At 48.2% G+C, this 13,236-nt stretch overlaps 2 protein-coding genes across 7 annotated transcripts in view; one reads left to right on the top strand and one right to left on the bottom strand.

Moving 5' to 3' along the window:
- Positions 1–4,557, top strand: part of USP16 (ubiquitin specific peptidase 16) — a 25,020-nt gene extending 20,463 nt beyond the window's left edge. For 4 of the 6 annotated variants that reach the window (XM_006753655.2, XM_006753657.2, XM_015564225.1 and 1 more), the window contains 4 exons: positions 416–510; positions 1,240–1,326; positions 3,905–4,061; positions 4,164–4,557. In XM_006753655.2, coding sequence (XP_006753718.1) covers positions 416–510; positions 1,240–1,326; positions 3,905–4,061; positions 4,164–4,288 — 464 coding nt within the window. In that variant the 3' untranslated portion in view covers positions 4,289–4,557. The remainder of the gene's footprint in view (positions 1–415; positions 511–1,239; positions 1,327–3,904; positions 4,062–4,163) is intronic. The other 2 variants (XR_435155.2, XM_015564230.1) reach the window with 2 other exon arrangements.
- Positions 4,558–5,405: 848 nt separating this feature from the next.
- CCT8 (chaperonin containing TCP1 subunit 8) overlaps positions 5,406–13,236 on the bottom strand; it is a 16,524-nt gene continuing 8,693 nt past the window's right edge. The window contains exons 9-17 of the mRNA XM_015564231.1: positions 11,891–12,028; positions 10,838–11,016; positions 9,841–9,907; positions 9,679–9,766; positions 9,481–9,596; positions 9,030–9,101; positions 8,789–8,953; positions 8,467–8,586; positions 5,406–5,611 (exon numbers count right to left, since the gene is read on the bottom strand). Of these exons, the coding sequence (XP_015419717.1) occupies positions 5,534–5,611; positions 8,467–8,586; positions 8,789–8,953; positions 9,030–9,101; positions 9,481–9,596; positions 9,679–9,766; positions 9,841–9,907; positions 10,838–11,016; positions 11,891–12,028 (1,023 nt within the window). The 3' untranslated portion in view covers positions 5,406–5,533. The remainder of the gene's footprint in view (positions 5,612–8,466; positions 8,587–8,788; positions 8,954–9,029; positions 9,102–9,480; positions 9,597–9,678; positions 9,767–9,840; positions 9,908–10,837; positions 11,017–11,890; positions 12,029–13,236) is intronic.

Below are 13,236 nucleotides of genomic sequence, written 5' to 3' on the forward strand. Positions count from 1 at the left end.
ATTCTGTTTAGAGCAGATGTTGTCAAACTCGTCCAGTGTGGCCTGCGCCCGTTTTTGTATGGTCTCTGGGGAAATGCTTTTCATACATAAACATTTGAAAGTTTATTTTATGGTAGAAAACACTAACTCTGAGCCCCAGTTAATTAAATGTTCTCTCTCCAAAAGTAATTACATTATTTTCTTCAGTAGACTTGATCGTACTTTATTACATTTTGAGTTCCATCAGTAAAAATTTGTGGAAGTTTTTAATCTGATGTGTAAATACCTACAAAATCCTTGATTGGTCTTAGTCCATAAAGCCTAAAATATTTACCTGGTCCTTTCCAGAAAGTGTACAGTTCTGGCTTTTTCATCACAGACTGAATGCCTTCGAGTTCTACAATGTTCATATTGCTGTATTTTTTTCTTTTTTTAGGTGAAAAGAAACATGTTTACACCAATGCCAAAAAGCAGATGTTGATATCTCTCGCTCCTCCTGTTCTCACCCTTCACTTGAAGAGATTTCAGCAGGTACCCATTTGTTACCTGAAACTTACTAATTCTAACGTCAAAGACATAGGAAAGTAAATATGTGTTTGTAAGACAAAGGTTTTTTTTTTTAATATATTTTATTGATTTTTCACAGAGAGGAAAGGAGAGGGATAGAGAGTTAGAAACATCGATGAGAGAGAAACATTGATCAGCTGCCTCCTGCACATCTCCTACTGGGGATGTGCCTGCAACCAAGGTACATGCCTTTGACCGGAATCGAACCTGGGACCTTCCACTCCGCAGGCTGACACTCTATCCACTGAGCTAAACAGGTTAGGGCAAGACAAAAGTTTTGATTAAGGTGCAAGTCGAGGAGGAGGAGGGATTTAGGCACAATTCTTCCTGTTTTGCTAGAATTCACGTTGCTCTTTTTAGTAATGTTAGCATTGTGCTCTAACCTTAGTTTGAGGTTAAAAAAGACCAGTTTACCAGTTACATGCCCCACTGAGCTGGCCGCAGTGGAGGCTGAGTGCTTCTCAGAAGAGTATTCTGCTCAGTTTTAAGCATCAGAACCTCAGGTCTGACATGGCTTTCCTCGTTGCCGAAGCGGAAACGCTGAGTTTCCTCACAGGAGCACGTAGCCACACGGATCAGCTCAGTCAGTGAGAGACACTGAAGTAGGGCGGGGGGGAGGGGCGGGGGGCTGCAGTTTCCTTACCATGTACACCTTGTGCGGGACAAGAACCTAAATCTGTTCCTTTTTTTCAGGCTGGTTTTAACCTACGCAAAATTAACAAACACATAAAATTTCCGGAGATCTTAGATTTGGCTCCTTTTTGTACTGCTAAATGTAAGGTAGGTAAAGTGTTCTTCTTGGGAAAATCCTTCAAATGGAAATCATCTTCCTTCCCCCAATAGAGCAGCAGCTCACCAAGTGTGAGGCTGAGCATTTCTGAGTGGAGTGGACCTTTGGCTTCTGTGCCTTCAGACTTTCAAGATCTGTGATGAATGGTTTTGAACGTTCGCGTTATTTCAGTTCAGCATTTTTTGAACTCCCATTATTGTGGCAGACATTGTCTGGGGAACTGAGAGCACAAAACTAAAGGTGAGCAGACATACTAACAGGCAGTCTGTCTAATGAGGCTCAGTGGTAAGATTGGTGCACACAGAGCAGGGTGGTTCCAGGGAGGTTTTGTTGAGTGGACGCGTCTCAGCCAGCACTAGAGTAGGACTGGTGTGGCGAGTGGAGTGGCCATGTGAGGTGGCGTGGGGGGTGCAAGCAGTTCTGGAGCTCACAGGACAAGGTCTGGGGAGTGTGGGGAGCTGAGCTAGGAACCTGGCTTTATTAGGCGAGCAGTGTGGAGCCACAGAAGGGGGTCATTGAAGATCTGTGTATTCCATGGGTTCTTGCTGAAGCCTGGAGGCTGGGCTTTGAGGAGGAAACGACTAGAGGCAGAGGAACGAGTTGGGAGGCTGTTGAGTTCAGTCTGTGGATGCTGGGCTTAAACTAGGGCAGGAGGAAAATGAACCAGACTTGTGGTCAGTTGGCCTGCAATATAAGACAGGGTTCTTTCCATAAATGCTGAGGGTGACCCAGAAAGAGGGCTTGAGCGTAGATTCCGGGGCCTGGCTGAATGACTGCGTGTGTGGGCAGAGGGAATGCCATATGTTGATGTGGGAAACCCACGAAGGGTGGGTGGAGAAAGTTGATAAAGGCTTCTGTTTGGGGCACAGAGAGTTTCAGGCATTTTTGGGAAGGACTTGGATGAACTTGTTTGAGGCCCAGGGCAGAGGCAAGGATCTGGCCATCAGTGCTAGATGGTGGTTAAAGCTGGGAGGTAAACGCAGAGCTCTGGCTGTCAATGATCTCCAGGTGGAAGGTCTGTGTCCAGTTTAAATACGCCAGTCTAAGTACATCCAAAGTTTTACTTCATCCACGAAACTTGGAATGATAGGAATTCCTCTTCCCAATCTAAACTTGGCCTTGAAGCAGATTTCAGAGATGGCAGGTAGTGAATTACAATTAGTATGTTCGTGGGCCACTGCCACTTTTGCTGGTAGCTTTGAATACAGGGCATCAGGAATCCAGCTTTTGCCTAAAATGCCAGTACCCTTTGTTCAGGCTTCAAGGGAAGGGCCACGTGTCCTTGACGTCAGAGTTTCAGAGAACAAGACTGGAAAGGAGTATAAACAGTAGAGAGATCACGACAGGAGATTCTGGGGATAAAGCAGGTAGACCCGTCAGGAGGCTTTGTGAAAAGGAAAAACGGCAGATCCTCGAACATTTTAAGTCTGGGAGACTTGGTAGGTTTGGTCAAGAGGAAAATCTAGAAGTGGAAGGTACAAAAGGTGAAGGTCCTTGATGTAGGGAAGACCCTGAGGATGAGGACATGGCATTACAGGGCGACAGGCCCTGTGCAGTGTAGGTGAGGCTGTGCCTCAGTTTCCTGCAGGGGGAGGTGAGGCCAGTTTCTGTGAAGGACAGCCGAGGACAAGTGACAGGGTTGTGCAGTCACACTGAGGACCTGATGAGGGAGGAATTGTTTCCCAGCAATAGCAGCGATGTGGGTGGGTTTGTGATAAACTGGTTGCGGTGGCCATGCTGGTGCAAGTGGGAGGTTGTGATGCTCATGGTCTGTTCTCGAACGCGAATGGGCATTGGAACCACCAGGGAATCACTAGGCCGGCGGGGTCTGAGCATCTGCATTTCTCAGCTCTCAGGTGGTCCCAGTGCTGCTGTTGCTACACTGTGAGTCTTGAAGATACAGATTTTATCTGGGAATGAGACCGAGAGGCAGGAAGAAATGGGACTGGAGGTTCCTGTTAGGTTGCAGAGTCCAGGTGAAGTGAGGCTGGCAGAGCTGTGCACCAGATTAGACTTTCAGTCAGAATCCTGAACGCTCCGAGCGACGAAGCTGAACAAGAACGGCGGGGACAGTGCTAAGGGTCTGACAGACAGTCCCTGAGGGCGGCTGGATTTGGGGTGAAGCAGCATTGAGCTCAGTGAACAGGGGCACCAATGAGAGCGGGGTGTACACAGCACCACTGGAGGGCGGGTGCTGGTTGGCAGCGGCCCCAGCTGGAGACGCCTGTCCACGTCCATCCAGCCTGTAACGGGCGGGTCTGAGGCCCAGCCCCTCACTGAACCCAGGGGTGGGGGTTGGATGTTTTGAAATGTGACTGGTAGTTTTTAGCAGGACCAAGGGTGAGTGGTTGAGGCCTTTGGGATTATTTGATCCCAGCTCTCCCGAAGGAACTCGGGCAGGAAACGACGCCATGGGGTGGCCTCTTTGTAGGAAGCGTGGGCTTGGCTCAGTGGGCGGAGAAAGTCAGATACAACCTCACGGGCGACCTCTGGAGCACAACTGTCTTGCCCACATTTCCTGTGTAAATGTGACGAGAACTAACATTTGGGTCCTGTCCGGTTCTACAGAACGTGGCTGAAGAAAGCACCAGGGTGCTGTACTCCCTGTACGGAGTCGTGGAGCACAGCGGCACCATGAGGTCCGGGCACTACACTGCCTACGCCAAGGCGAGAACGGCAAACAGTCGTCTCTCTGACCTTGTTCTCCGCGGGGATGTCCCCCAAGGTGAGCCCGTTCAGTTCTGGTAACTTGGCATACACATGGCAAACCCAAAAGTGAAGAACGGGAACCATTCCATTTACACTTAACTTTCCGTCTCCTCGGCAGATTTTGAAATGGAATCAACCAAAGGGCAGTGGTTTCACGTCAGCGACAGCCACGTGCAAGCTGTGCCTACAGCGAAAGTCCTGAACTCACAAGCATACCTCCTGTTTTATGAGAGAATACTCTAAGTTTTTATAACAGCTGTGATAAAAATAAACAAGTGAAGACTAACTAAATCATGTTCACGGTAAATTACGTCACCAGGAGAAATCACGTGCTGAAATATTGAAGGAAACACCTGCAGATTGACCACGGTTTTGTCCTGTCATCTGTCGTCATGGTGTTCCCGCCTGCTCCCAGGTTCTGGATGGACTCTGAATCAAGTCCTCTGGTTAACGTGTCTGTGGTGGTTACAGCACATCAATAAACTGACTTACCCCAACACTTGTTTTATTACTCACAAGATGGTGAATTGTGTTGACTTACCCCCACCAAGTACCATGTGACTGGCTAAGAAAACTTCACTACATGTGTTAACTTTATGAACATAGTTATTTGGTATTGACAGTGGTGACAGGCAGAAGCATGTCTTCAACACTGATGCTACGGTGGGCACAGCTGCGTGCAGGGTAACTGCAATTAACTGGCCCCAGGCACCAGCTCCCTTCAACGCCAGCGTGTCGAGGGAGCCTGCCAAATGTCCGCCCAGTCCATTCCCTTTACCAAGCCTGTCAACAGTCCTGGGAGTTTCTCTAGGAATTTCTTTGATGACAGGAACCCTGGACTATGAAGTTACTGAAAAGGTGTCACTTTTTAACATGTGTAAAGCTTAGCTGGGACCCTGTCAGCCATAGTGCTTCTAAAAGTCCTTCAGAATACCAAAAACATAAAATTTGAAAGTTTTCCAACACATATGTGACACGTCCCATAAAAATCAGTTAGCTTTTACTGATCTTATGAAAGCAAACTTGGTTAACTTGTACGGGTCAGGAGGGGCATGCTCAGCTCTCTTAGCATCTTTGCACTTTGCTGCTAATGAAACAAGTTACTGTGAGTCTTAGGGTTTCCAGAGTTGTGATAAAAACTGGTCTGTCACACACACCCCTTCACAAGGCCAAGCCCCGCGAGAGCAGCGCAGACCATGTCTGAGTACACGAGCACAGCCATGTTCAATGCAACTCATGCACCAACAGGCAGCAGGCCAGGCACACGCTGGAAAGAGGCCCCTAATCACTCCCACAGCCAGTTTCATGAACCATGTCGAGTCATCTTAGATCCAGGGACAGTGGTCAACAGAAACGAGGGTTTGATAGTAACAACACCTTTACTGCATTGTCCAGCCAAGGACAGAAACACAATACTTCTTAACTTAAGAAAAACACCAGGCAATTCCTAGTTCACTACAACTACTACTACAGCAAAAATTAACCCACTCAGTCGTTTTGGTCGTCATCCCAGTCTTTCTTCCCAGTGGGAGGCTTGGGCCCACCGGCTGGTTTTGCCATGATGATCTGCAACACAAAACAAGAATATACTTACAAACTCAACCTTTAAGAGGAAAAAAGACCACGTTTTTATTGGCCTGACTGAAGATTAAGCAATCATCTAGACGTAAGCCACGGGTTTTACAGTGCACATGGAATTCAGCGCTCAGCCGAGTTCCCTGCTTTCCTCAACAGTAACAGCAACAAAACCCACACCCATTAGGAAGGGGCACTCGTTCCCTCCAAGACCTGCAGGTCAACACCCACGGAGCCGAGAGAGACTGCCACGCACCACCGGCGCGAACCAATCAACATGGCACCCGATTGCTATTTATACACAAGTGCTGTCTTGCCAAGCGTCTTCATCACAATTTCCTTGAGGTTTAGGAACTTTAGGTCCACCTGCCAGTTTTGCCATTAAAATCTAGTAAGTTCAACACTGAAAATTTCTAGTCGTGCACCTGAGAACCACTCCGGCGGCAGGAAGTGCGTGGCATGAACCCAAGTTCACCTATCCAGTTCCCTGGTAAGTTAAAAGCACCCCAGAAGCCTCTGCTTCACCTACGTGTGCTAGCCCAGCATTCCCCAAGTACAGTCATCCAGAGGCCTTGACACTGGGAGCCCTCGGGGGATGTCAGACTGATGGGGAGCGGGCCTAAGCTGCAGTCAGACATCCTTAGTGCTGCCACAGAGGTGGGCCACTGCGCTCACCAGCCCTCAGCCCAGCTTGTGGCCGAGAGGGGCTCCCCCTGTTAGAGTGCACTGACCACCAGGGGGCAGCTCCTGCATTGAGCATTTGCCCCCTGGTGGTCAGTGCACATCATAGTGACCGGTCCTTCTGCTGTTCGGTCATTCGCATATTACCCTTTTATTATCTAGGAGGATTTGTTTGGAAAAAAGGGAGAAGGGAGGTGACAGTTTAGGGCTGAAATACATTTGGGAGAGTCTAAAATTAAATTAGTTGGGTTTCCTCAGAATAGAACTCTCCAACTCATACTTTCTGAATCTCAAAACTAGAAACAGTGTTGCTTCCCAAACGTGTATTAGGAAATGTTTCTGGGTTTGGCTTCTGTTTAAAGCACAATACCACCCCCTCACCTGCTTGGTTCCCACCTCTTTTCAGAAGCTTCCATAAGAAATATGAGCCTTAAATTCCTGGAATACCACTTTACAAACTGAAGGTAAGTTCAGATTGAACTAAAGGCATTATCATTTCAGAATCTAAGTGTAGCTTGATTTCTTAAACAGTACCGAGACCAGCTCTCAAACTTTCGGGGCCTCATAGCCACCTGCACGGCTTCTTTAAAATACACTGCTGGGCCTCCTTCCAGAGTTTCTGATTCAGTGAGTCTGGGTTGGGCCCCAAAATTTGAATTTTTACAAGTTTTAGGTGATGCTGATTTGTGGACTGTTATGTGACAAAGGTCAATCCATCCCTTCTACATTATGCAACACTTACAACTGATTTCCAAGTCCCGTCCCACAATATACGCTTCGCAAAATTAGGTACAAATTCATGGCAGCAACACACATTGGTGAATGTGGTCAGAGGGTGGTCGGCACCTGTTTTCCCAAGTGCAGACCAGGCAGACAACAATGAACTCACGAAGCCCAGGCTCCCGTTTAAACCCAAGACCCAAAAGCACCGTTGTGACCGAGGCACTCGGCGACTGCAGCTACTGTCTCGCCAGGAGAGCTGACATTCACAAAGGGTCTGAGTTAAGGAACTGCCTCTGTTAGAGTATCTGCTCCCATCTCCTGTCCCCTTCTACTTTTGATAGTTTTCATTCTTGGCCACATGCTAACTTTTAGAACAAGCATTTCCTTAGGCTTCCACTATGTTTATTTAAAATCTGGAAAATACGTATTTTCAATGAAAACTACCCAATACATCAATGTAGCAACGCCCAACTAATAAATCTACCACACAAAGCCCAGCTGCATTCTACTCATCTCGTGATGGGCAAAGTGCTCTCTTGCTCTGAGCTGCCATCTGTATTCCTGTCAACATCACCAACTGGTCCCTGTGTTCAGGTGTCTAGTTTCCACCCCACTTGCTTCTCACAAGATTAATTTGGCATAACTTTCACTTACTGGATTGATACTGTGCTCCCACAAATTACAAGGTTCTATTAAGTACGTATACTTCATTGCTTAGAATCACTTCTAGAATTTTGTAGAAAAATATATTTCATTAAGTTTACTAGCAAACACCTTGAAAAATTATGAATTCAGGTTTGTCTCTGAACCCAGTAGTCATTACCACAAATTTTTTTAAAAGCGGAGAAATACTATGATTTTTAATATCTTTAAAATCTTTTAGTCCCACCCCTACACATAATTTGTCACATAGGAAAGTTAAGCACCCAGTTCCTACCGTCTCATGAATTTCCTGTAAGCTGGTGACCTGCAGTGTCTGCCCTCTGTCCTGCCTCATTCCTCACCAACGTCGCCCTGAACTTCCTCTCCGGGCTATTTTACAAAGGGCTAGATCGGTTTAAAGACACTGGCCCGCCCGGCAAGGCTCAGTGGTTGATTATCGATCTATGAACCAGGAGGTCACAGTTCGGTTTCCGAGCAGGGCACATGCTCAGATTGGGGGCTCAATCCCCAGTAGAGGGCATGCAGGAGGCAGCCGATTTTCTCTCATCGTTGATGTTTCTATTGCTCTCTCCCTTCCTCTAAAATCAATAAAAACAACAACACATTTGAGGGTAAAAAATAAAGAACAGAGACACCGTTGCTGGCCCTCCTACACCTGTCAGGCGAAGATGAAGGCCACTCCTGTAAGCAGAAGGAGAACTGTGCTCGGCCTAGTTCCATGAAAACACACTACTGAGCCCCACGAGGATTAGTTTTTCTACAGATCAGGGCCCCCTCACCTGGTCCACTCTGAGCACCGTGACGGCGGCGTTGGTGGCCAGTTTGATGGCCCAGTACTTCCCCAGGTATGTGTCCAGGACGCCAGCCTCCAGCATGTCCTTCACGGCAGGGACTTCCGCCTGTGGGCAGAGCAGTTCTCCCTTCAGGTTCTTTATGTGGAAAGGTTTACAGGACAAAAGTGCCCCTCCCCCCACCACATGCCCTATAGAAGGTTACTAATGAAGCAAGACACTCCATTCTCATCCCCGTTCCTTTTACACAAGTATTTCTACTTGCAGGTTTTGCATTCACAAAATCAGGTTCAGAGTTTTTCCCAAATACCTCAATGTCTAATCCGACATTTTTGTTTCCTTCCTGATGCACTGCGTAGAGCTTGGAGATGACTTCGTTGGCTTTAACCCCCGAGTTTTCCGACAGTGCCCGGGGAACAGCTTCAAACGCCTCTGCAAACTTCTTGATGGCGTACTGTTCCAGCCCAGGACACGTCTGCAGCAGAAACAAGCTTGTTAATGTATTTGTTCCGATCGCAGGAGGAAAGCCACTGCACCCGAGAAAGCTATACCTCTCCGTAGGACGTGATCTGCTTGGCTAACTCGATTTCTGTTGCTCCACCTCCAGGCACAAGACGTTTATCCTGTAACATGTAGAAAAATGTCAATGAGCAGTTTTGTTTTCTGTACTCGGTTCCCGTGCTCCACCCAGGGCCTGCGGGTCAGGACCTGTTCCTCACTCTCTAAGCACAACTGTTACCCAGATGTAGAGCTCTGGGCGTCGGGTACATGACGAGGGAGAAAGCATGAATGGGAGCCGGTCACACCTGCAGACCGAGCACTAAGAGCCGTGCCTGGGAAGGAACCACCACAACCATCCCTTCGAGAACAGCTCACGATCTCAGGCAGAAGAGGGCTCTGCTCCCCATCAGCTGCCCCGGGAAGGCCTCCCCACGCTCAGGAGTCTGTGCACTGCGCCTGAGCCCTGCAGTGAGCGCCGCCTCCCGACGCCTCGGTACTGACCCTGGTGAGAACTTTGAAAGTGTTCACAGCGTCATCGACCGCCCTCTCCACGTCGTCCATCAGGTTGTCAGTGGAGCCTCGGAGCACGATGGTGGAGATGGCCCCGTCCTCCTTTTCTGTGGGTCAAGTGCAGACATTTGGGGAGGAGTGAAGAGCAGGAGCTCCCGTGCTGCAGGCACCTGCGCCCGCCCCACCTACCGTGCTTGAAGACCACCACCTGGGTGTCCCCCACTTCTGAGAGGGAAACACTGTCACAATGTCCCATTTCTTCAGCCACAGGAGGAGTCTGGAAGAAAGCGACCGTTGTAACAACAATAACCAATAGGCGTGGCCGTTTGCTAATGTGTCCAAAATGCATACCAGCCTAGGCAGAGCTGTAGCACCAACAGTCTTACACAGCCGCCGGAGGTCCCACTTTGAGTTCAGCCTTAAAAACAAAACCCAAAAAACAAAGACCTTAATATAAGCAGCTTTGATTCCAACAGCTAGAAAAAAATGCAGAGATTAAGCAGGAAACTATACACTGGTCCCCACGCCACACATTTTTGAAGGTTCAAGCTCAGAAAAGGTTCGGATTGCACGGTGGGCCCAGGTTGGGGGGTGGGGGTGGGGGCGGCGCGGGTCACGCATTATTCTAGAACAGGGAGCTTCAAGTCCCCATTGACATTGAGGGGTCAGTTGTAAAACATGAGGGTACGTAGAAAACGTCTGCTTTCCTGTGGCAGCCACATATGCAGGGAAGAGAGCAGGGATTTACCTGCTCATTAGATCAAGTACGAGAAGAGGGGGGATAGTAGAGGACCTATCCAGTGCCTCATGTCCTGACCCCACACTCTGGTGACTGTGCCAAGCCTCTGCCTGGAACGCCTTCCCTCCCTCTCTTCAAATGACACCCCAAGATTAACCCTTTGCGGTCGTATTAAATGTGGACATGGGTGTAGTACTGGTCGAATTAATTTCCATTGAAAGAGGAGTGATACATAACATGCAAGATTATGAAGGATAAACAAGATTTAGTCTTTTTTGGAACTATGTCATTACTAGTAGAATCACTACAAACGTTATCAGATTTGTCGGGGCAATGTTTTGCTTCGTGACAAGGTCGCTTAGACACTTAAGAGCTTTCAGAGAAATTATGAACTGATACATGAATGAATAGAGTTAAGATTCATACGGTTCCTTGCTGTGGTGGCTGAGAGCAGACATACGACCACAAAGGATTAAGTTAGTTCTTTTGCTCTTTGATCGAACACCTTACGCTTCCCTTTTTTAAACAGCCGACAGGTGTGCTGAATTTGATCGTGCCTCACCGTCGACAAGCCCTGTAACAGAGGTGAGCAGAAGGAAGCAGCCTCACCTCACCAGCATGACGTTGTACTTGTTTGCGTAATGGAGAGCCATGTCCGCCACCTTGCCGCCGGTGACGATGACGTTCGCACCGGTGTCAGCGATAGCTTTGACTTGTGCGTCCATAAGGTTTTCTTCTCCCTTACTGAAATTCATCAGCTCCTCAGCAGTCTTGATCAGCACTGTTCCCTAGCAACACAAGCAGGAACTCTCTTTAAAACCATCTCATGGCTTTGATGTTCAAAGTCCTAAGATAGCATTCTACTGAAGACAAACATTTGGGAAAAACATGAAAATACATGTGAGTGTATTACGAAGCAGAATACGAAACCTTTACAATAGACACCCAGCTTGTTCCCTGCCTCCCCCGTTCCAAAACGGACACCTGCTCCCTGACAGGCGCCGTGGCGGAAAGGCTGGAAACACCTGACGTTAGATGTTTGGTTGGGCAAGGGTCCTGGTAACACTGTGGTTCTTCCGCTACAACAATCATCTGCCACATGCCAAACGACAACGATAGGCTTTTCTGTACCGAGCAGACATTTTTATAAGAATGTGGACTGACCATGCCCCACCTAAACCTGTCACACTTCTGAACCCATCAACAACTCGATTTCAACAATCTCGGGGTGAAGCCACCAGTGACCCATAAACTTCAAACTTGACGTAAAATGTATTTAGAAAAACACAAACGTATCAACTTTAATTACATCAGCCTGTTTTTCTTAGGATGCTACCGAAGTCCAACATCACCTTTTAAAACACGAATGAACAGCACGCAGTACGGGGATCCCCGTGGGCACTCAACTGCTGAGTGTGTCACTCCTTGCGGTCAAGGGCCACCTTTATCACCAAAGACACCACACCACGGCGTAAAGACTCAAACTCAATATTCAGTATTGGAATTAGATATTCAAATATAAACCCGGCTTTAAAAACCAGACATGACCTGAGTTTCCAATGATTACACAGTATTCACTGGTTAAGAGCAAACCGCCCCCAGAACAGAGAATCCTGTAGTAGCTGCCTGAGCGGGCAGCCCCAGGTCTCCCGGTGCTGGTACCTTGGTCTCGGTTATCATGCCGTCGAAAGGACACGAGTACACAGCTATCTTCGCATCCTTGACAGAGGTCACGTCCCCTTCCACTTCCTTCTTGAAAACCATGCCGTGCAGGACCGAAGAGGAACAGACGCCTGAGCCCTGAGGGGCGACATCAAAGCCACAATGAGCTCACAAGTAGCACCTGGGCTGTGCTGATTCTGCAGTCACCAAAAATACCCCTTCAACAGCGACAGCAGCGCTGACTCCTGGGGAATGGGTGGGAAGGGGCCACCGATATGGGGGAGGGGAGAGGACCTTCAGTACAAGTGGGAGGAGCCAAAGACAGAAAACTGTTCTCATCCACACACCCACCCATCCACCACCTACCCATCGTCCACCCCCACCCCCACCCCTAGTACTGGGTGCCGAGGGACAGGCACACTCAGTACTGGGGCAGAACAGAGAACAGGCATCGCTTCAGATCTCCCAAGTTCACCACTTAATAGGGAGGGGACACTGCATGGAGTCAGAAAACAGCATGGGCACCTTTACACACACAGAGCGGGCACGTGTGCTTGTGTAGGCTAAACTTTTACTACATCAACAGTCACATGGCAATGTGCAAAACCACTAATTCTGGTTTTAATATACCAATCAGACATTTTTTTAAAAAAATATATTTTATTGATTTTTTTACAGAGAGGAAGGGAGAGAGACAGAGAGTTAGAAACATCGATGAGAGAGAAACATCGATCAGCTGCCTCATGCACATCCCCCACTGGGGAAGTGCCCGCAACCCAGGTACATGCCCCTGACCGGAATCGAACCTGGGACCTTTCAGTCCACAGGCCGACGCTCTATCCACTGAGCCAAACCGGTTTCGGCTACCAATCAGACATTTTTATGAAAAACACAGGCTTATTTCAATGCTAACATTAAAGTTATTGCAGAGCAAAGGACAACTTTCATCCCACTCAAAACTGCCCAAGCTTGTGGCGCTAACGCAGCACATCCAAAGAATATGAAGATCAGTGTTTTGCTATGCACGCTCTCACCCTTCAAGCTGTCATGGAAGAACGACAACTTTAGCCCTAACCGGCTTGGCTCAGTGAATAGAGCGTCGGCCTGTGGACCGAAGGGTCCTGGGTTAGATTCCGGTCAAGGGCATGTACCTCGGTTGCAGGTTCCTCCCCAGCCTGGGCCCTGGTCAGGGCATGTGCAGGAGGCAAACAATTGATGAGTTTCTCTCACATCAATGTTACTCTCTGTTTCTCCCCCTCCCTTGCACTCTTTATAAAAATTAATGGGAAAATTGATTGAAGTTTCCACGTATACATCTGATCCCCAACAACAAAAAAAACGGCATT

The sequence above is a fragment of the Myotis davidii genome, unplaced genomic scaffold (genome assembly GCF_000327345.1).
Source record: "Myotis davidii unplaced genomic scaffold, ASM32734v1 scaffold552, whole genome shotgun sequence".
In the NCBI taxonomy this organism is placed as follows: Eukaryota; Metazoa; Chordata; class Mammalia; order Chiroptera; family Vespertilionidae; genus Myotis; species Myotis davidii.